This window comes from Rhea pennata, chromosome 18 (assembly GCF_028389875.1).
Source record: "Rhea pennata isolate bPtePen1 chromosome 18, bPtePen1.pri, whole genome shotgun sequence".
In the NCBI taxonomy this organism is placed as follows: Eukaryota; Metazoa; Chordata; class Aves; order Rheiformes; family Rheidae; genus Rhea; species Rhea pennata.
In genome coordinates this window covers 14,628,887-14,649,386 of record NC_084680.1, presented here as the reverse complement: position 1 = coordinate 14,649,386, position 20,500 = coordinate 14,628,887, and the positions used below count along the sequence as shown (strand labels likewise).

The 20,500-nt window shown below is 53.5% G+C and overlaps 1 protein-coding gene across 2 annotated transcripts in view; it reads right to left on the bottom strand.

Moving 5' to 3' along the window:
• LMX1B (LIM homeobox transcription factor 1 beta) overlaps nt 1–13,618 on the bottom strand; it is a 90,142-nt gene extending 76,524 nt beyond the window's left edge. For both annotated transcript variants that reach the window (XM_062591004.1, XM_062591005.1), the window contains exons 1-2: nt 13,480–13,618; nt 12,947–13,133 (exon numbers count right to left, since the gene is read on the bottom strand). In XM_062591004.1, coding sequence (XP_062446988.1) covers nt 12,947–13,133; nt 13,480–13,618 — 326 coding nt within the window. The remainder of the gene's footprint in view (nt 1–12,946; nt 13,134–13,479) is intronic.
• Between the last annotated feature and the right edge of the window lie 6,882 nt (nt 13,619–20,500).

The following is a 20,500-nucleotide window of genomic DNA, read 5'->3' as shown; positions in this document are numbered from 1 at the left end:
GAACAGGCTTCAATTACGCCAGACGACCAGCATTCGCAGGACACGCAGGAAATGAAGACAGCAGCCTGCCGAGGGCTCGCTCTGCAGCCTTACTGCCGGCCAGCGTCGGCGCAGGGACACAGCAGCTGCGGCGCTGCTGATGCCGCTGCGTGGGACGGCCGCCCGGCTCCAGGGCAGCCGCGGGAGCCAGCGCTGCCTCCAGCAAGACAGTCCTCGTCCCCCGTCCCGCGGACGGTCTCAGCTGCGTGGGGAAGGAGAGCCAGGCAGGGCGGCAGCCGAGCCGGCCAGGGCTCCTCCCCAGGTAGTTGCCCTGGGATCTCTGGGGATGCTCCCACGTGAAATTAATGCAGGCGCCATTGAGGCTCATTTATTCCACACCCACAAAACCATGCTGGGAACTGGTGTGGGCAGCGAGGCCGCGGCAGCACCGGGCTCGTCGGAGCTGCACCGCCACGCAAGGGCGGCGGCCGCTGCCGCCTGGGTGCGGGGCCATGGAGGAAGAGCTGCGGTGCAACGCCTTGCACGCCTCGTTAGTGGACTACCTATGACCTGCAAAGCTTTCCCCTCCTCTGAGCTGCATCGCCGCTCATTGCGTGCTCCGACCAGGCTCGAAGCCATGACACCAAGCAGCAACACCCTCCTTGTGACACGTCATGGTCCGCTTATTCCCTCAAGTCATTTTACTTCATCTGTAATTTTGCAATGTTTCATACATTGCTTTAAATAATAACCTGTCTTTTGTACTACAAATGCTCCCGTCTTTGCCTCCCTTTTGTAAAAAAACCCCAAGTGCTGCTGTGCTTTTTACAAACACACTGACAAACCATAATACACACACAGGACATGGTGCAAACATCAGTGCTCATGCCAGCACCAGAATCAGCACAGCAGCACGTGGCCACCACAGTGCTACTGCCACCCATTCACAACGTTCAAAGGACAGCCTTGCAGGCCAGGAAAATGCTGATAAATGCAGTAACGAGTAAACAATTCCTTATATACATGTGTAAATAAAAGCAAGGAAGCATCCGGACTTCACAAGTGAATCCTTCAGAGAGTACACAGTCCCCAGGGCAAAGCGACACCTAGGAGCGCGGGGGGCTGTGGCTTTCCCGGCCTCAGGGGACGCGGGCGAACGGGCGCTCTGCCAGCCCTCGGCCGTCCTTCCGACTCTCCCACCCCGCGAAGGCGGCAGCAGCCGGCCACGCTCCACCGCATGCGCTTCCCCGTGGGACAGTGGCCCCGACGCAAGCCCTGGAGCTCCCGCACTTCTGCCTGCCCAGCAGCACATGCAAATTCTGCGCGCAGGATGGTTTGGGGGCTTTCTCCCTCTTTGTCTGCTCTCGTTTGCTGCCTCTCACCGAGCCTTCCTTAATCGCTTTCTATTACTGTTACAAAGTAGAGAGTTTAAGAATCAAAATGCAAAAGCTAAAAAAAAATCATTAAAAATATGAAAAGGCATATATTCTCCTGATTGCTGGGTCTCCTGTTTGCATGTAATAAAGAACAGACTTTGACATGCAATGAAACTAATAACAACAGAATCACTCCAGATTTTTTCTTCTAAGATTTCAAGAGATTTACATGCAGCACACAAAACTGGTGCATGGGACTTCGGACACACTGGCTTTGCACCAACCTCTGCACAGAGGAAGATTTTGCTCTCTTCCTTTCTTTTCTTTCTTTCCTTCTTTCTTTTTTTTTCTCTCTCTCTCTCTCTTTCTCCCTCTTCTTTCTCCACTCTGGACTCTAATTACTAAGTATAAGAAGCTGACTGTGAAGGAGTGAAAATAAAATACCTGTATTTCCCCAGGGCAGTCACAAGCACAGCGAACCAAGCGGCTCCCGAAGGACCACAGAGCCGTTGCAGCATGAGCAGCACGTGCTTGTTTGCTTCACAAGGTGTAATGAAGGAAAAGGATTTCAGACACCTGCCTGCAGGTACCAGCGCTCCACAGGGCCCCATCCCGTGCTCCTTGTTGGCTCAGCGCGAGTGGGAACTGACCCACGGGGTAGGGCTCCACATGTGCAGCTTTACTGCCACCAGATGAAGCCCATGACAGGATCCAACTGAAAAGACAACTCAACATGCTAAATTGCAACTTGTGTTTTGGGCGGTTCGGCCCGTGAGGAGCCCTGTCCCTGCACACGCAGAGAACAGCTCCACGGAGTTCTCTCTAGATGTTCACTATCTTGCAAGCAAATTGACCTTGCATGACACCGCAAGCCACAGCATGCCAGGGAAACTGGCTTCAATGGCATCACTCATGGGAGCCGTGTGAGCGAGGATTTGCCGGCTCAGGCCCTAACCGGGGCCAATGAGCTGGCAGCGGCGTGGCCGGCGCGGGGAGGGTTTCCTAGGCTGGTGACTGCTATATAAGGAATGTGCTGCTAACCTCAGGGGGAATTCGCTGCGCACTGGGCAGCTGGAGATCGCTTGCTAAAGTTGTTAAAGATAGTCCTGACTCAAGCCTGCATGTGCACACAAATCTTCATGGAGAGCCAGCTCCGTCGGCAAACCAAGTCTGCTAAGGCACCGGGGGTGCAGGGGCAGGAATCACCTCTTCCTTCGTGGAGAGTCAGGAACACACACCTCCTACGGACCGGGCAGACCCATCCCCACAGCTACCCGTGAGAGCACATCCCACGGCGAGCACCGGTCTCGCTGCCCCACGCCAGCCCCACTCGCCTGCCAGGTCGCGGAAGAGCTGGCCTCTGGCTTCCGCTGGCTCCCGCACGGATCCCGCACGGATCCCGCACGGATCCCGCACGGCTCCCGCACGCTACCGACACGCCGACCACGTCATGGGGCTGGCGAGGAGGAGGCAGTGGGTGATCCCCGTCCCCAGCTGCCGGCGGGAGCAAACCTGGTGGAAATGGGCTGCGGCGGCGGCAGGACCCTGGGCAGCCGCAGCCGCAGCCGTCCCTGCCCGCGAGGCTGCTCCCTGCTCCCTGGCCTCCTGGGCCTCCCGCGGCTCCCAGCCTCACCTCCGCGGCCACGAGCTGGGGAAACCTCCAGCGAGATTCACCAGCCGCTGCCTGGCCAAGCTCCGCCGCAGCACTGAGGGCACTGAACAAGTAACGCGATAATCAAGAGCTGTTGGATGAGCTTAACATAGGTCACTGACTGCAGAGAAATGTTCGCAGAAGAACCCGAATAGCTGTGGATAAGGCTGTGGCCACTCTGTCACGCACAGCTGTACTTTACTGTACCAAAGTTTTCCCCAAACTGAAGGTAGTTGCCTCTGCTGTGGTCGTTTCATTTGTTTTGTTTTGGGTTTCCTGTCTTTTCTGATTCACTTAGTTTCACCATATCCAACGTTGCTTTACTGTGATTTCTAATAAACCTGTTTCCTTGTACAACATAAAATTAAGTATTTGCCTTCCTCCACGTGCATTATCTAAAGAAACCTCAGCAAACACACAACCCCCCCCCATAAAATTGGATTAAAATTGTGACACAAGAGAGGGAGCTAGAAATCACAGAAGCTGCTTCCAATGGGGAGCTGCAGGAACAGACTGCATCAAGTGACAGAAAAATGCTAGCTGCAGGCGAGCTGATTATGTCAAAGGATAGGATCCCACAGGCTGAAAACCACTGTTCTGTGGAGGGGATGCTAATGAGAAGGGTAACCCTCCTCGCTAACGAGTTTTGGCAGGAGCCGCGCTGCAGCCTGCGGGTCGGGGAGCCAGCGCTGCCGCGGGCGGGCGGGCAGGTGGGCGGGCAGCAGCGCCCCGCTGCCCGGAGCCAGCCCGGGAGCCGCGCTGGGCCACGTCGCACCGCTGGCGGTCACGCACACGCCTCGCACCAAACGCGCCTTCTCGCTGACATACAAGGACGGCGACGTTTTGCTCAGTCTGCAAGAACAGCGAGTAACCACTGGATGCACTAAAAGATGCTTCAAAGGAATATTAATTTTCTTTTTGCAAATTCAAATTTGCTTGCTTGCTATCATAAAAATAACCTATCATAAGAGTTACAATTACAAAAAATATCATCCGTCTAGACTCTCACTGAAAGACCTTTACTCATTTGTTTGGTTTTGTTTTTTGTTTTTGCAATCAGTGAATGCCAATTCAGGTTATGCATGGAACAAACACATGAAAGTAAACTTCTAACAGCTACTAGGAGGATTTGATCCTCAGCATGTGTACATAAATTCCATTAGTTCTTACTGGGAGAGCGCATGTGCACTCTTGTACATTATAAATAATACACTGATTGCAGTAAAATCAAGAGCCAAATTCTATCCTTTGATGAGCAGGGATGGCTCTCATTGAAGTCGATAGGAATTGCATGTTCACAAGTTCACGTCAACATTTGCAGAGAACAATTTTGCGCATATTAAAAAATACAATATGCTTTGGAGCAAAGTAAATGACCTCCATGACAAGAGTTCTCTGTAAATGTGTTGCCTTGTTATGGAAGTGTCAGAGTACAGACTCTCAAAAAAGTCCTAAGAAATATGTTATTCCTTTTCTGTTATGTTGATACTAAAGTGTATTTAATCATTTTGTGCAGTAACAGTTCTGCCATATCTATACTAAAGATCACTGTACAATTTCAAGACCAACAAAATATCAAACTAAAATTAATCATAGTAACAATTCCTTTACTGCAATACAACCTTGCAAATGTCTACTTGTTCAGTTGCCCACGGCAAATAGTTTTTGAAAGGTGAGTAAAATACCCTAAGTTTGTGCGAGGATCGCGATAAGAAGCACGCAGGTAGGTTTTAGCCGGCTGGTAGATTCTCATCTCAATCCTGAAAAGCTGTTGAAACAGATCCTAGGTTCCCCAGGTCATACTGATCTGAATGTTTTATCTTCTAAAGACACTGTGCACCTAATGTTTCATACATTCATTTCAAGCATTTTACTTCTACATAATCTGCATTAAAATTGCATAATTTGCCACACATGGTACTTTTTACTTAAAAGGTATATCGACAGCGTATTTAACATCCAATAAATGGCAACGGTAACACGTATAGTCTGTGCATGTGTTGTTCACAGAAAAGGAGAAAATAGTTGTTACCATTAATTTGTCCAGTAACAGCCAGCACCTACATTGCAAAATGGCTGTTTTGAGAACTGCTGGTTCACTTCCAGGAGCGGAAGCCCCCGCCTGCTCCCCACGCCGCTCTCACAACCATAACTTGCCCTTACTCTTCCTAACGCTCTCTGATGCCAATGGCTGGCTCTGATCTCTGTGACTGCATTAGTCATAGTGATTGGACAAGTTTGTCGAGGTACGCTCAAAGTAATTTCAGACATACCAAAAAGTAAAACAATATTTCATGTGTGGAATATTAGTCTAGCCAAAGCAAGTTCAGGAAGTTAAAGTAAAGGTAAGATTAGTAATTAACAATAATAAAAAAAGACAACGTCGAAGATCTGCCTCAATTTTATGATGAATTTAAAGGAGCATCTAGAAACAGTGAATAATTTGCCCGAACAAGGCAAGCAAGATTTAGATCTACATTAGCATGCAGATTATAAACACCAAAGAGAATTATTTCTAAAACCAAAAGTCAACTTGTTCTACCTTTAAAGTATTGTCATTTTTTCATCTATTATGCTCTATGTGCTTGAAGTCAGAATTCTAACTTTACTTTCAACATGTATCTTAATTAGATATAAAATTATTCAAATAATTTTACATAGTTTCTAATGAAGAAAAGTAGTGGTTTTTTTCTTTCCCTCAATGTTATCAATGTTGTTACAGCTCCTATTGTTGCAAAATAATCTTATTTGCCATTATTTTTTTAAAAAAAACTTAATTCAGAAAACACTTCTGCTTTCTACAAAATGTGACTACACTTTTATCAAACAAAGACCAGTTTAACTTAATAGTTTTAGATACAGCATACTACAATTACATAGTTTGATAAGTCAATATTCAATAATTACTCCCTGCCCACTTTATATAATTTTTCCAATTCAGTTAAAGAAAGGAAATTTCCGTTCTCAATTGCACTCATCTAAATCAAAATAGCTCTCTTGATTTCAGAGTCTGGCTAGCAGCTAACTTAGCTGTCAAGGTTCATGTCACATTGTTATATATAACTAATCTTATTCTTTGTTTCGGAATAAATGTGGGGGTTTTATATTTTGTAATGAACAAGAAACTGTCATTTCATTATGAGTCAATCTTTGCCTCATGAGTAATGCAATCATCCCCAAATCATGCCAAAAAACTTTCTACCACACTAAACCATCCAAGACTAATACTTGGTTTGTTTACCTTTACTGGAGATTATTGTACAATTCACTTCAGAGTTTCTTTTATTTATTTACTTGCTTTCTTACCTCCCTTGAACAGTAACATGACATATCATACAAAAGAGAAAAAAAAAGTGGTCAGAAGAAAAGTGTTTACACCAGTTGTTCTGCAAACACATCTTTTGATCTAATATACTTGTAATGGAGGATATCATTATATTTTTTTCTGTTATTCACTGGAGTTTAAAATTCACAGCCCTTTTGTGTGTTTGCATTTTATGCAACTTGTGAAATGATCAAAGTCAGCCCAAGCAATAGCAAATCACCTTCTAATATTATCAGGAAATATTACCTATATATACATATATATACATATATATATATATATATACACACACACACACACCATATTCTTACAGAACTGCCAGGAAAACAGAACTGCACAAGGATTGTGCAAATCAGATGCAAAATATACTTGCCTATTTTTCAGTCTAATAATTATGAGAAAAAATAAAATATTTTACTAATCCTCTTTCCCCCCAAATTACTCCACTGAACATGTCAGCAGAAGTCTATGAGTTTCTTTGTGTATGTGTATTGGGATGGGAGGGGTGTGCATGTGCATGCGACTGGATGTGTGTTTGTGCCCCTAATAACATATATAATCATTTCACAGTGCAGGACAGCAAGCAGGTTCATTTCTTATATTTCATTATGTATTTCATTATATCAATGGAAGGCCCCGGCCTCTGGGGTGAAAAATTAAAATTTTCATTTCAATTTGAGTCACAGCTGCATTACATAAAGAATATTCCCTTTTCTGCTGAACATTTCTTCCCTACTATCTGACTGAATTATGGCAGCCCCCAATTTTTACTAAACATCCCCCCGTTTTCACGCCTACAATGGCTGTTAGCTTTTTAAAATGTATCATGTTTTACAAGCTGCTCCATATAAAAAGCAAGCAAGAGGGATACATATTTACAATTGAAATACACTAATAATATAATTAGTCTAAGTAGATACATTAGAATTCATCCATTATATCACGATACATTATTTTAGCAGAAGAAAATGTGATGTAGGCTTTTCAACTGGTTCAAAAGTTTAGGCCAAGAAATAATAAACACGGTCTCCTAATAGAATACAAAATGTTCCTGTTCTTTATAGATTTCAGTGAATAATATTTTCTCAACATAATTCATATTTATTGGTTATTCTTTCTAAGGTCAGTAGTCAAGGATTATAAATTATCCTCATATTAATATAATTGCATATTGCCTACATTGCATAAAGGTCCTCCCTATCATTTTCTGTCATGGATTGGTGTAAATTATATTTTACTATTGTAATTATTTTGTCCAAGAAGGTTACCACGAATCTTGCAGAAAATCAAAAGGTTTCCTCAAATTCTTAAAACATTTCCAGCCTAGGTCTCTGCTGGCGCTCCCTGAGGCTAACCGCCTACCCGAGCTCGGCGCGCGCTGGCTCCGCCGGTGCCGCGCGTTGCAGAGCTCGCGCAGCTATCTCCTCCGCAACCGTCCCTACGTGCCGCGGGAGACGAATTCCCGCTGGCACGGCGGGGACCCGAGGGGGGTCCGTCCGCCTGATCGCTGGCTATTCTGCTGACGTCATCCGCCGAAATAACAGTTGCATTTCCTTAACACTGCCGCTTTAGGAATTGTTTCGAGGTGCTGTTAAAGCCTCATCTTGCAAAGAATTTTGAATCAGGCTGATATGTCTGATATTGCAGGGCTTTGTAGATTTTCAGCAAAAAATGCCAGAGTATTTCAGACACTTTTAAAAGCATTTTTAGTGGATGACATAACTTTAATCATTACTCCATGTCCTGAGCATGTGCTTATGCTACTCCTCATCTCTGCATTTCAGGCAGGTTTTATGCTATTTCCTAATGACACATTCACAAGGACTAGTGCCAGTCTAATAAAAAAGGCAAATGAAATGGAACAGGGCACCACCACTCTGCAAGGTTTCACCCAGTTCAGATCATGAGCAATTGTACTGCTAGGCACAACTGTAAGACTGATGCTCCTCAGTTCAAAAAAAAATGTAAAACTGAAAACAGACAGAAGCTTCCTGTGAGCAGGGAGCTATGGTCTGTTCTGCAGGCAGCAGAATCTGAGCGCTCAAGTCGCCTCTTGCACCGCGATTCTGCCTACATTCCACAGCCTGCTCTCACGGCAGAACTGTTCTCTCCCCCTGGAAAAAAAAATATTCACCAAAATTACGCACATTTACTAATAGGAAGCATTTGTTTTGTTTTGAGTATAAAACCTAACTGAACTGAGAAATGTCAGTCAGTACTTTAGTGATGTGAAAGAATTTCCAAAATCTGAAGAGGCTAAAATTTCCATATTGCAACAAGGCTCCACAGCATTTTATTTGCTTTTTGTTAGATACATGCTGCTCCTTGTTGATTTCATGTAAAAAATAAGTTCAATCACTGACAAGAAAAGGCTCAAAGATCAGGAAGAGTATAAACAAATACCAGAAATACATGGAAACTTATTATTCATAGCATGCAATAATGATGCTAAAACAATGCCTGACATATCTTGAAGCTTTTAACAAAAATCTAAATATTTCTCTTTCTTACTCTAAGCCAAATTTAAAATCAATTAATGAAAAATTATGAAATATTAACTATGATTCTTTGCTATCTTATTCCTTGAATAAATGATCTCTTTTACAGCCTTTATTTGGAAAGCTACAATAAGCATATAGATCTTGCTACAAATTATACGTATTTTTTATATATGAAATACGTAACTTGAAACAGTTATCATTCACAACACATTTCTTTAAATATCAGCAAGAACTAGGGCAAATGGTTATATAACACTGAGTAGTCAGATAAAACAAAGCAGAAAAGCACAATCACAAAAAAAAGAGTATATAAATGAGAAAGAAAAGTAGTATTTGTAATTACTAATGTTTTATACCAGGAAACACCGTTTAGAGTGGTACAGTAAATAAACTCATTTAAACAAATAACTACTGCAAAACCCCCTGCTTTTGATAAGCATTCATTCAAAAGGGTTGTCAGAAATAATTTTTTTTTTTAAGAAGGAAGTGCAAATGTAAGGTGCCAAATGTGCACCAATTCTGCAATTTGGCAAAAACCTCATGAAAGTCAAAGAGACTCTGTCTGAGTTAAACTTGCAAGACTTAGCCTCCTGATGCTGTTGTGTTACACAACTCTTTTTTTTCCTTGCAATCCATACCTGTGACTCTCAATACCTATAATTTTAGCAAAATAAATACTTTGCATTAAGTCAAAATATCAGTATGTTCTTGCACAAAGATTTGTTAAATTGCCTTGTATAATGAGAGTCAAAATACATGCATAGCATAAATGCTAGTCCCACTGATATAGCGATGATATTTTCGAGCTAAACTGCATTTATCAGGCACCTCTGACTACTTCAAACTGATCTTGGGCCACTAATTCATCTCCCCCCGGATTTATTCTAACATTCCAAACATAGGACTACCTTCAAACAGCCAACATTTTTATTAAAAAAAATAGAAAAATGTTTTCACCCTTCCCCCTAATGTGAAATGCCCTCATCCGAGGATGGGCAGTAATCATTCCTGACCCAGTGAAAGGTTTAAGGTCTGATATCTGACCCATCAGAAGCTTGCTTTCATTAGAAAGACGAGACATCAGTTTTCCAAAGATATACACACAGCGCTTGATTATAGTCCTGGGAGTTCTGGAGAAATCTGACCTTTAAATTACATTACTACATACAGAAAAAAATTATTTAAAGTAAATTTCAGAAACTAAGATATTTAAGTAATATTCTGAAATTCTGGGGGGGGTCAGAAATCTGGACCCACAGTAACAAAAAAGCATCTAATTTTACTGATACTAGTCTTTGTTCTGTACTGAAACTGTTTCATCTCTGAATTTCAAAGCACACTTACTTAGCATACAGGCATTTTACATCACGGTACGTTACAGTATGGGATGATGGCTGTACTAGCACGCTGGAAAAGACTTGTACAACTTGGTCATGGCTTCCTTCTCCCTCCACACTCGTACTGATAAAACTGATCCCCTGCATTGCATATGCATGCATAGCTGTTTTATACATTAGCTATCATAAAGGAATATTTCACTAAGTCTAAAACACAGTGGACATGGAAAGAACACAAACAACGTCAGCTTAGTTTCACATGTTTTCTCTTCCAGGTTAATAAAATTTCAAAGAAAACAAGTTTTGATTTACCATGCCTTCCCTCCCCTTTCCATGAGCTACTTCTGCTGTCAGTCCTTAGGGGCACACACAGCAGGTTACCATGTAATGTCACACTAGGTGCTGGGATTCAACAAAGGCTAACATGTTGATATCTTTTTATTGCTAGTCAGCCTGGTTACCCCATTTCCCCCCAAGACAATTGGACACCTTGATAATATGGAAATTCCTTAAGAGGTTACATTTCTATTCTAAGTCAGAAAAGTATTTTTTTATATAAAGCAAAAGGCATTATCTTGCCTTTTAAGATAGAACAAGGTTTCCTTTATTTTACAGAAACTAAAGAGACTACTTAGGTGGTACATGTATTTATAAAAGGCGTAAATATTTACAATTCAAAATAATGTTTTTTAGATATCCAAAATACTATTTTAAATCCTTTCATAATTAACCAAAATATCTTGATAACAAAAATATCTCAGGCAGTACTTTTCAAGCAAAAGTTTCATTGATCTACAACTGTAACTTCTAAAGGGGGATTTATTTTATGTAGATGTTAAATATGAAGTATGTGAAAACACTCCATACACTGGACTATGTGAGAAAATACAAATACTGTTAAAACCTCAGCCCCCACAACGGCAGGATTGCAGCAACCCAGTGAAGACGTACTCACATTTATTTTCATGTGAAGTACCCAGGCCCATGGAAGATTCCTTAATAGCATGCTGGTCAGGGCTGCAGTATGAAATAACATGTTTTGTTGTAATTCCTAAACAGAGGGACATTTATCTAGGCCACTTATACAAGAGTTATAACCCTAACAATATTTATACTCAGCATGTCATGTTAGCATTTACTACCAGTTTCCATGGAGATGGATTTTCATGCTGTAGCTATGAAATGCACATTGTTGCCACTAAGCCACTTCAGGCCTTTCTGGAAGCCTGCTGAATGCCTGACAAAAGTTGATGCAAACCAATAGTTGTTGTTCTTTGTTTGTTGCCAGACTTCTAGCAGAGCCATATTATGTCCTAGTGATTGAAGTGCCCATGTTCGCCCCCCTCCCAGCACAAAAAGGATCCTCAATTTCGGTGACAAGCATGAAGTGGGCTTCTGCAGGGGAGGACAAACACCGCGTAGGGCAGGAGCTCTGTCTCCGCACAAGGACACGGCGCGGCGGGGGGCTGCTTTCCCGACAAAGCCTGACATTTTAGGGATAAAGCGTAAATAAAATAAAGCGCCGGGAGCGCCCGGGCCCAGGAGCCAAAGACGTAGCGCCGGGCTCCGGCGGCCGCGGAGGCTCGGCCGGCGCCGGGCCCTTAGGCAGGGCCCCCCGGCCCCATGCGCGGCTGCCCGCGCACCCTCCGCGCCCCCCCGGCCAGGGAGCGCTGCGCGGCCGAGGCGGCCGCACCGCCGAGCCCGCGGGGGCAGCCTGCGCGGCCGCGCACCAACGGCGGCCGGCCGGGCCGGGCCCAGCCCGCGAGCCCGCACGGCACCGCCGTCCCGTCGGCCGCAGCATCGCGGGCGCGGAGGGTGCGCGGGCAGCTGCGCGAGGGGCCGCGGCTCTCCGGGCCCGGCTCCCTCGGCGCTGTCTTCAGCCCGCTCCGGGGCTGCAGGCGGCGGCGGCGGGACGCGGCTCCCCCAGCACAAGGGCCGCGGGCCCGGCCCCAGCACGGCCGAGCTGCATCGCCGGCGCCGCGGAAGCCGCGGCCCAGCGGGCCGGGCCGCCGCCCCCGACGGTGCTGCAACAGCCAGCTCCGGCGAGCCCAGCGCTGCGGCCCGGCGGCGGGCACCCGGCTATTTTGGAAGGACGTTTCGACCCTCAACACAATTTCGCTCTCGTGCCTGCAACGTTAATTTCAGCAGCCGCTGCAGCCGCTGCCCGGCTCCCACGGGCCGGGGCTCTGCGCGGGTGATTCCCCGCTCCCGCGAGGGCTCCAGTATTTGCACTTTCAGAGTGGGCAGCTGCCAAACGCGCCCCGTTAAGAAACGCTCTCCGAGCCTCACAGCGTGTCTCGAGCCGAGCAGAGCGGACGGGGCTTACACCGCTGCCGAGGGCGGGGGCGGCGAGCCGGGCAGCTCCGGGCCGGGCAGCGCCGAGCCGAGCCGAACCGAGCTGACAGGGCTTACACCGCTGCCGGGGGGAGGCGGGGGAGAGGGGGGCGGCGAGCCGGGCAGCTCCGGGCCGGGCAGCGCCGAGCCGAGCCGAACCGAGCCGACAGGGCTTACACCGCTGCCGGGGGGCCGAGTCGGGCAGCGCCGAGCCGGGCGGCGCCAAGCCAGGCAGAGCCGGGCCGAGCAGCGCCGGGCCGGGCGGCAGTGGGCCGGGAAGCGCCGCGCCGGTAGCGCCGCGCCGGCAGCGCCGAGCCCGGCGGCGCCGAGTCGAACAGCACGGCGCGGCGCGGAGCGGAGCGCGGCTGAGCGGGGCAGCGGCGCGGCCCGGGCGGGCCGGGCGCGGGCCGAGCGGGGCCGGCGGCGCACCGAGGTGCTCTTACTGTTGGTAGTCCTGTTTGCAGTACAGCTTTCGGTCCCGGAAGTAGCAGCTGGTGGTGAGGGCTTGTTGACACACCGCGCACTGCAAACACTCTTCGTGCCAGGACGACTCGTTCACTCTCATCAGAAAGCGATCCGAGATGGGCCGCTGGCAGCCTTCGCACACGGCCTGGTGCTGGCAGTCCGAGCCTGGGAACGTCAAAGAGCGCGGTGAGCGGCGGCACGGGGCCCGCCGCCTCCCCCGGCCCCGCTCCGCCGCCCCGCCGACCCCGCGCCGCCGAGCGCCCCGGGCGCGGAGGCAGCGCGGCGCCGGCCCCGCGGTCCGGCAGCACGAGTTTACGGCCATTTCCCAGCCCGCGCCCCGCAAACGCCAGTTAGGGAAGTGCACGGCCGGCCGGCTGCGCGGGGCGAGGAGCGCGGGCGAGGAGCGCAGCCCGGCGCGCGCCGTCCGGGAGCGCCGCCGCGGGCACCGCGCGCAGCGCGGGCAGCGCAGAGGTTTGCTTTTGGCATAGCCGAGAAACGAGCAGCAACTCACCCAGTAACACTCCTAACGTGGCCGCACCCGAGCGCAGAGGGTGATCTTCCATTTTAATACCGTCCAGCATCTTTGAGCAGTCCGACTGGCCCCGCGTAAAGCACCTTTCCAAGGACTCGGGACCTGTTGCAATATCCATGGGGCAGGCGATGGCGCTGCCCGGCGGCTCCCGCGGCGGCGGGGACGGGCTGCCGGGCGGCGGGGCTCGCTCAGCCCCGCGCCGGGCCGAGCTCTGGGACACTCTGCTGCTGGGAGGAGGGAGTCGCTTTTATTTTTATCTGGGAGACATGAGGAGCGTTTCCTGCCTGAACTTCCAGAGACGGGGGGCAGAGGAAGGAGCCGGCGCCGCTGCCCATGGGGGCAGTCCGTGCTACACAGGCGCGCACATGCTGCGCACACGGCGCAGGGCAGCCCGCGTTGTCACCTGCTCGCCGAGGAGCGCCGGCGCCGCACGCCCTGCGCGCGGGCCCTCCCGGGGCCGGGCCGGGCCGGGCCGGCCGGGCGGAGCGGCGGGGCCGGGCCGGGCCGGGCAGGCGGCGGGGCTCCCCGGCGCTCCGCAGCCGCTGTGCCATGCGGCGTCCCGAGGAGCCGCGCCGTTTAGAGCAGGGGCCGCGGCGGAGGAACACACCCCCCGGCGCCTCACCCCTCCTCAAACTTGCTGACATTTGAACTCCATTGGTGCGCGCCGTATCGCTGCGCCGCGGTGATCCGTCTCCTCGACGTCAAATAGTGCCCTGGCCCCGGCGGGCCCCCGCAGCCCCCGGAGCGCGGCGGCGCCCGCGGCGCGGGCGGGCGGGCACGTCGGGGCGGCCCCGGCCCCGGCCCGCGGCAGCGCCCCCGGCCGCTCCGCGCTGCCCGGGCTGCGCGAGCAGCGCGGGGCCCACGGGGAGCGGAGCGCCGCGCCGCGCAGCCCCGGCCCGCTGCCGGCAGCGGGGCCCCGATCCGCATTCGCCCCGCGCCGCGGCCCGGCCCGGCAGGGGCGGCGGCGGCGGCCCCGGCCCGACGGCGGCTCCTGGCTCCCGCCCCGGGGTACGTAGCTGCGCCGCTTCCCCGCCGCGCTCGCGGCCCGCCGACCGGGCGCGGGCAGGTGCCGGAGGGGCCCGCGCCCGCGGAGCCGGCCCCGCGCGGCTCGCCGTTGTCCCGCGCTCGACGGCTCTGCCCGGCACCTGGCGCGGCCGCCGAGGGGGCGCCGGCGCTGGGCACGGGCCGCGCTGCGGGCGCGGCGGGGCTGCCCGGCCCGCGGAGCCCTGCGCGCCCGCGGGGCCCGCGCGGGACCGGCCCCGGGGACGCGTCCGGTGGCTCCGCGTTCCCCGCCGGGTCGCCGCGGCGGCGGCCGAGCCGCGATCCGCGGAAGCTCCGCCGTGGACCTTTTACGTGCTTTCTAAACATTGCTGAACGGGAGGGATTGCGGAGAGGTCTAGATGTGTTGTACGGTTTCGTAGCCATAAATGCAAATGTATTTGAACATGTAGATGCTGTATGCGTGTGTACAAATAGATAAATATGCGCAATATGCGTATGCAGAAATATACATATTTGAATATGTGGCGCTCTTTTATTTTCTTGTTAGGAAACAAAACATAAGAAAAAGCAATACCCACTGATCTCCACATGCTCGAACCAGAACGCCTCAAATCCTGTATTTCAGTCTTTCATTTCTCTTTTCTTGCTGATAACGTTCAAAATCTAAATCTAGAGAAATAAAAATCTGGAAAGGATTCAATGTGGAATTTCTTAATGTGACCCATGATGTGCTGTGACCGGGCCGAATGAAGGAGTTTATTTTGTAATGCTCCTAAAATATTGACACTTAATGGACAGGACAAGTGTTAACTTGAATTACTTAATGCTACTTTTTCTGAGTCTTAAGATAAACCTTTATTTCAATACCGTTTTCATACCGAAATATCTCTGAAAGAAATTCAGATTATGTTTTCGTTAAATATTTTGGAAAGGGTTTTGAGTAATAGAGCTTATTCGTTTTTTGCTCTGGACCATATAATACTGAAATCCTTTGTAGCTAATACTGGAAAAATAATATATGGTTATTTAATTTTGAGATCAAGATAAAAGCTGCTTATATTTCAGAGTTCAATCAGTGGAGAAAAAGCTTCTAGTTTGCATTAATTTTTTATGTTCCGTTCTTATTTTCGTGTAAGGATTCAATGTACTCCATCACATAGGACTTCCGTCAAATTATCTTCTACAGTTGCGAGGAAAATTAGATCCTCTCTTTCCTCACTGTAATAATTTTCGTAATTTCTCATTTAAAAAAAAAATCCTGTGCAGCGGGGAAGTTGAGAGAAACGGGAACCCTCCCAAACTGGCGCCCACAGCAATAATTCAATTTTTGTTCGTGGGCTTTTACTCACAAATATCATACCAAAGATTTGTTTCTTGTTGCCATTGTGTGCGTATGACCACTGCATCGGAGAATTATTATCCCTGCCTTTTACCCCGAGAACAATTCGATGAGGTGTTATAGTCGGTTTTTAAAATGTTTTTAACGAAAAACAAAATACAATTAAAACACCCACGCTCAAAACCATCACAGAAATAAAAGCAAATCAAGTCTAATGCAACCCCACCTCCCCGTGGCTTGGTTCTAAATCTGTATTTGTTTGCAAGACAAGTCTTTTTGTTTTGAGGTGTTTTGTTTTAATTTTGAGAGTTGAGTAAGAAATGCAGCCAGTCAAAATTCTGCATATCCTAACTAATGCAAGGAAGAATGAAGTAGCGGCACAAATAATACACACTTGAATCCGCCTAAGGAGCTTTCACGGCTGGTGAAGTTGTGTGATGTGTGTTCGCATAGAGCCTCTTGCTGAGGATGAAGGAGCGGCTGTGCACGGGAGAGGCGCCCCGGTCCGTTGTCCGTGTCGGTGTGTCCGGCTTGCTGTCCGTGCATCGTGTGCCAGGAGGACCGGGGAGCATGGCGGGGGCTCGGCTCTGAGACCCCCCCCCTCCGTGGGATTGCAGAGGCGTGCGTGGCAGAATTGTCCCACTCCGTGTGTGTGCGGACGCTCGGGACAACGAGCGGCCCCGATTTGCTCGAAAGAGAAAAGAGAGAAACTCTTCGCTTCCTGCGCGTAAGCGTGAAGTCCCAGTTCTGGGTGTACGGATGTGTGCATCTCCGACTGTGTGCATGCGTGTGAACCCTGTCTCTGCTCATGCGGGTGCATTCCCGGCTGGGCGCATGCATGCAACCCTTACTGTGTGCAGTGTGTGCACTCCTCGGGGTACATACGTCCAGTCCCCCTGCGTGCAGGATGTGCAGCCTGTGGCCCTCTGAATTCGGTGTGTGCACGCCTGCTGGTTGCAGCGAATGTGAACCCCGGCTGCTGCGTCTGCAGCCCCGCGGGGTGCGGTGTTCGCTCCCTGAGTGCAGTGTGTGTATCCCTGCCGTGCGTGGTAGTGCAAGCAAATTCAGGTGTGCGCAGTGTGCATCCCCGCTGGGTGCCTCGTGTGCTCTCCTGAGTGTAGTGCATGCAGCGTCGGGGTGTTTTATCCCTGCGGGGAGCAGTGTACGCTCCCCCGGGTGCAAAGTGTGGCGACCCGCTGGGTGCGGTGTGAGCTCCCCTATGCACAGTGCACGCTCCCCTGGATGCGGTGTTTTCTCTCCTGGGCGCAGCGCGTGCAGCCTGGGTGGGCAGCGTGTGTTCCCCTGGGTGCAGTGCCTGCAGCCCCGCTGGGTGCAGTGTGCGCTCCTCTGAATGCAGTTCGTGCTCGCCTGGATACCGTGCACACTCCGCTGGATGCAGTATGCAATCCTCTGGGTGCAGTGCGTGCAGCCCCGCTGGGTGCAGTGTGCACTCCCCTGAATGCAGGGTGCACTCCACTGGATGCAGCGTGCGCTCCCCTGGGTGCAGTGCGTGCAGCCCCGCTGGGTGCAGTGTGCACTCCCCTGAATGCAGGGTGCACTCCACTGGATGCAGCGTGCGCTCCCCTGGGTGCAGTGTGTGCAGCCCCGCTGGGTGCAGTGTGCACTCCCCTGAATGCAGGGTGCACTCCACTGGATGCAGCGTGCGCTCCTCTGGGTGCAGTGCGCGCTGTCCTGGGTGCGGATCCTGCTCCGCTGGGTGCAGGCGCGCAGCCCCGGCGTGCGCGGCGGTGCGTGGCGGTGCGCGGCGCCGGGCGCAGCCTGCCCCCTGCCGGCGCGCAGCGGCACGGCCGGGGCGCCACGGGCGCACCGGGGCCGCACTGGGACCGCGCCGGGGTCAGTCTGCCCGCGAGCGCGGGGACTCTCGGCAGAGTCGCCGACGGGGCCGGGACCGGGAGGCGCCGCGGCTCCGGAGGACAGCAGGGCTGGGCGCAGCAGGGGTGCTGTCCCGCGGGGCAGCCTCCCGCCCCCCATGCACCCGGCCCCGGGCGCCGCGGCTGCCCGCTCCCGTTCCCGTCGCCGTCCCTGCCTGCGCTGCTGATCCGCGCCCGCGCCCTGGCGTGCAGCCGTCAGGGGCACCGGCTCAGTTTGTCCTGTTTTTCCTTCATCCACAGCTCGATTCTGTGACTCGGCTCCTCCGCAAAGGCCGCGGCTGCTCCCATTCGCCAGCGGCCGAAGCGAAACAAGCGCTGCTTGGGGACCAGCTCGCGACGGCCGCTGGCGCGGCCCCGGGACCCGGCTCAGAGCGCCGCGACCTGCCCTCGGAGGGGAGAGGGCCGGTCTGGCCCGGGCACAGCGACGGCGACCGAGATCGGCTGCCTCGCTGCAGGAGCCCCGCGCAGCCTGGCCCTGCGCTCCGCGCGGCGGCTCTGTCCCCGACGGGCTCTGCAGCCCCGTGCTCTCCGACTGAGATCCCGCGGCATCGCCCGCCCGTCGGTGCCCTCCCCCGCGCCGGTGCCCGCTGCAGCCGCAGCACGCCGGCGGTCGCCGCAGCGCCCGGCGGGCCGGGCCGGGTCGGCGTGCGGCAGCGGTTCCGCACCCGGCGCCGCGCGGGAGAGCTGCCGTCGGGCGCGCTCGGCGATGAATGGTTCAGCCCGCGCTCTCCCTCCCTCGGAAGGACAAATGTAAGCGAGTTGCAAAGTGTAGTTACTAATAACAATAACAATAAATTATTGGGCTGTTGTTCAGTAGCGAAGAAACGATCGCGGCGAGCCGCGCGGTGCCTCCCCGCGCCTCGGAGCCGCCCCTCGCCACGGCCTGGCCGGGCCCTGGGGCGGGCAGGCGGGCAGCCAGGCCGGCGGGGCTCGGCCGCGGCGCAGGTGGCCAGCGGCGAGGAGCCGCGGCAGCGCAGCGAGCCCGCGGAGGCGCCGGGCGGGCGGTGGGTGGCCCGGGGACCGGGGCCGCCGCGCTTGGTGGCGGTGCGGCCTGTCAAAGGGCCCGGGAGCCCCGGGAACCCCCGCGCCATCCCGGGGGAGCGGCCGGCAGACCGCGGCGGAGGCCGTGCCGCGAGCAAGGCGACGAGCACCAAACCGGTATTTTAATTAAGCAGGGTCTCTTTGATATAGGCAGCCTGATGCTATCTCTGCGCTGTTCCCTTCACGGCAGCTTTTGGGTAGGAAAATTGCTGAGAAAGCTGGATCACATGGACTGTCTGAGCTGCTCAGAGCAGCGCCAGAAAGCCCCGGGGAAGGCAGCGGGCTGCGTGTGTGAATGTGCGCGGCGCGCTGGGAGTTCCAGCTCTGCTGTGGTGCGGAGCGCACTGTGTGTATTTTCGGGGGGCCTGGAGGAACTAGAGTCAATTTACCTTGATTAAAGGCACAAGCAAGGAGGCGCCACACATTTGCATGCTCCTTCATCTTTTTTAAGTGGATTTCTGCGGGCAGATCGGCAGGCAGAATTGGGCTCCGCGTCCCCTCTCCGCCGGCGGAGCGCCCCGCCGCGCAGTGCCGCGCAGCGGAGGTCTCCGACCCTCACCCCGGGGAGTGAAGGGCGAGGCAGCGGCGGGCAGCCCTCGGCGCCGGGCCGCGCTGCCCGGAGCGGTGCCGCTCCGCCGTCGCGGCCCTCCCTGCCGGCGCAGGCACGGCCCCGCGGAGGCGCCGGGCCAGCCCCGCGGAGGCGCCGGCAGCGGCGTACGCGGCCGCGGCTGCGCCCCCGGCGCCCCTCCGCGGAGCCGCCCTGCGCGCCGCGGGCATTCCGCGGCCCCGCTGCCGCGCGGAGCCCCCGGGCCGGGCCCCGCTGAGGCGGCTTGCCGCACTCCCTGCACCGCCCGCACGGCATTCCCGCTCCGCTTCCCTCCGAGCCGCTGCGTGCAGGCCCCTTCCCCGGGCACGGTCCCCATTCCGGCCGCCCCCGCTGTCGGGGGGCCGCCGCGCCTGGCCCGGCGGGGCGGGCGGGGCACCGCGGGGCAGCGGCACCGGACACGGAGGTTGGGTCTCAGCCTTGGCGGTCTCCCCGGCTCCGCTTCCACCCTCAGGCCTTCGCCCGACGACCAGCTCTCCTCGCCAATGAATCTACACTCCCAGCTCGCCCTCCCGGCGCGGTGCGCAAGGCGCTGCACACACGGGCGCGGGGGGGTGGGAAGCAGAGCGGGCAGGGTCTGCGCGGCGGGAGCGCCGTGTACGCGCTGCTGGGCACGGGCACGGGCAGGGACACGGGCCCCGCTGCGCCGAGGGGGCGGCCGGGGCCCGCTGGGCTGGCAGCAGCGTGGCGCGCACATGTGTCCCCGGCGGCGGCCGCTGTGCCAGGTGCAGGGCTGGGGGCAGAGTTTACCGCCAGGGTCTGACGGCTCCGTGGGTTTCCCAGCCCGGTGGGGGCGGGAGCCCTTTTCCCAGTTCAGGGCAAATACCTTCATTTCACTGGGAAATTTAACCTCTCCTTGGAGTTGGATCCATTATACAGGTTTAATATCCGCTCTTTTACAGCTCAGTGTTGTAAAGGCAGCAGCCAGGTCTGTGAACTCTGACATGTGCACCCGCGGGGGGGTGGGGGCGCGGGACCTGCCGGCGCAGGGCGAGCCTGCGACGCAGCCTTTCATCTGCGGGGCCGCGGCACCGGCCCCGACGGCCGGCAGCGGCAGGGGGCCGCAGCTGCGCCCCAAAGAGGGTTGCGGGGCTGCGCCCGACGTGCCCGCACCCCCCGCTC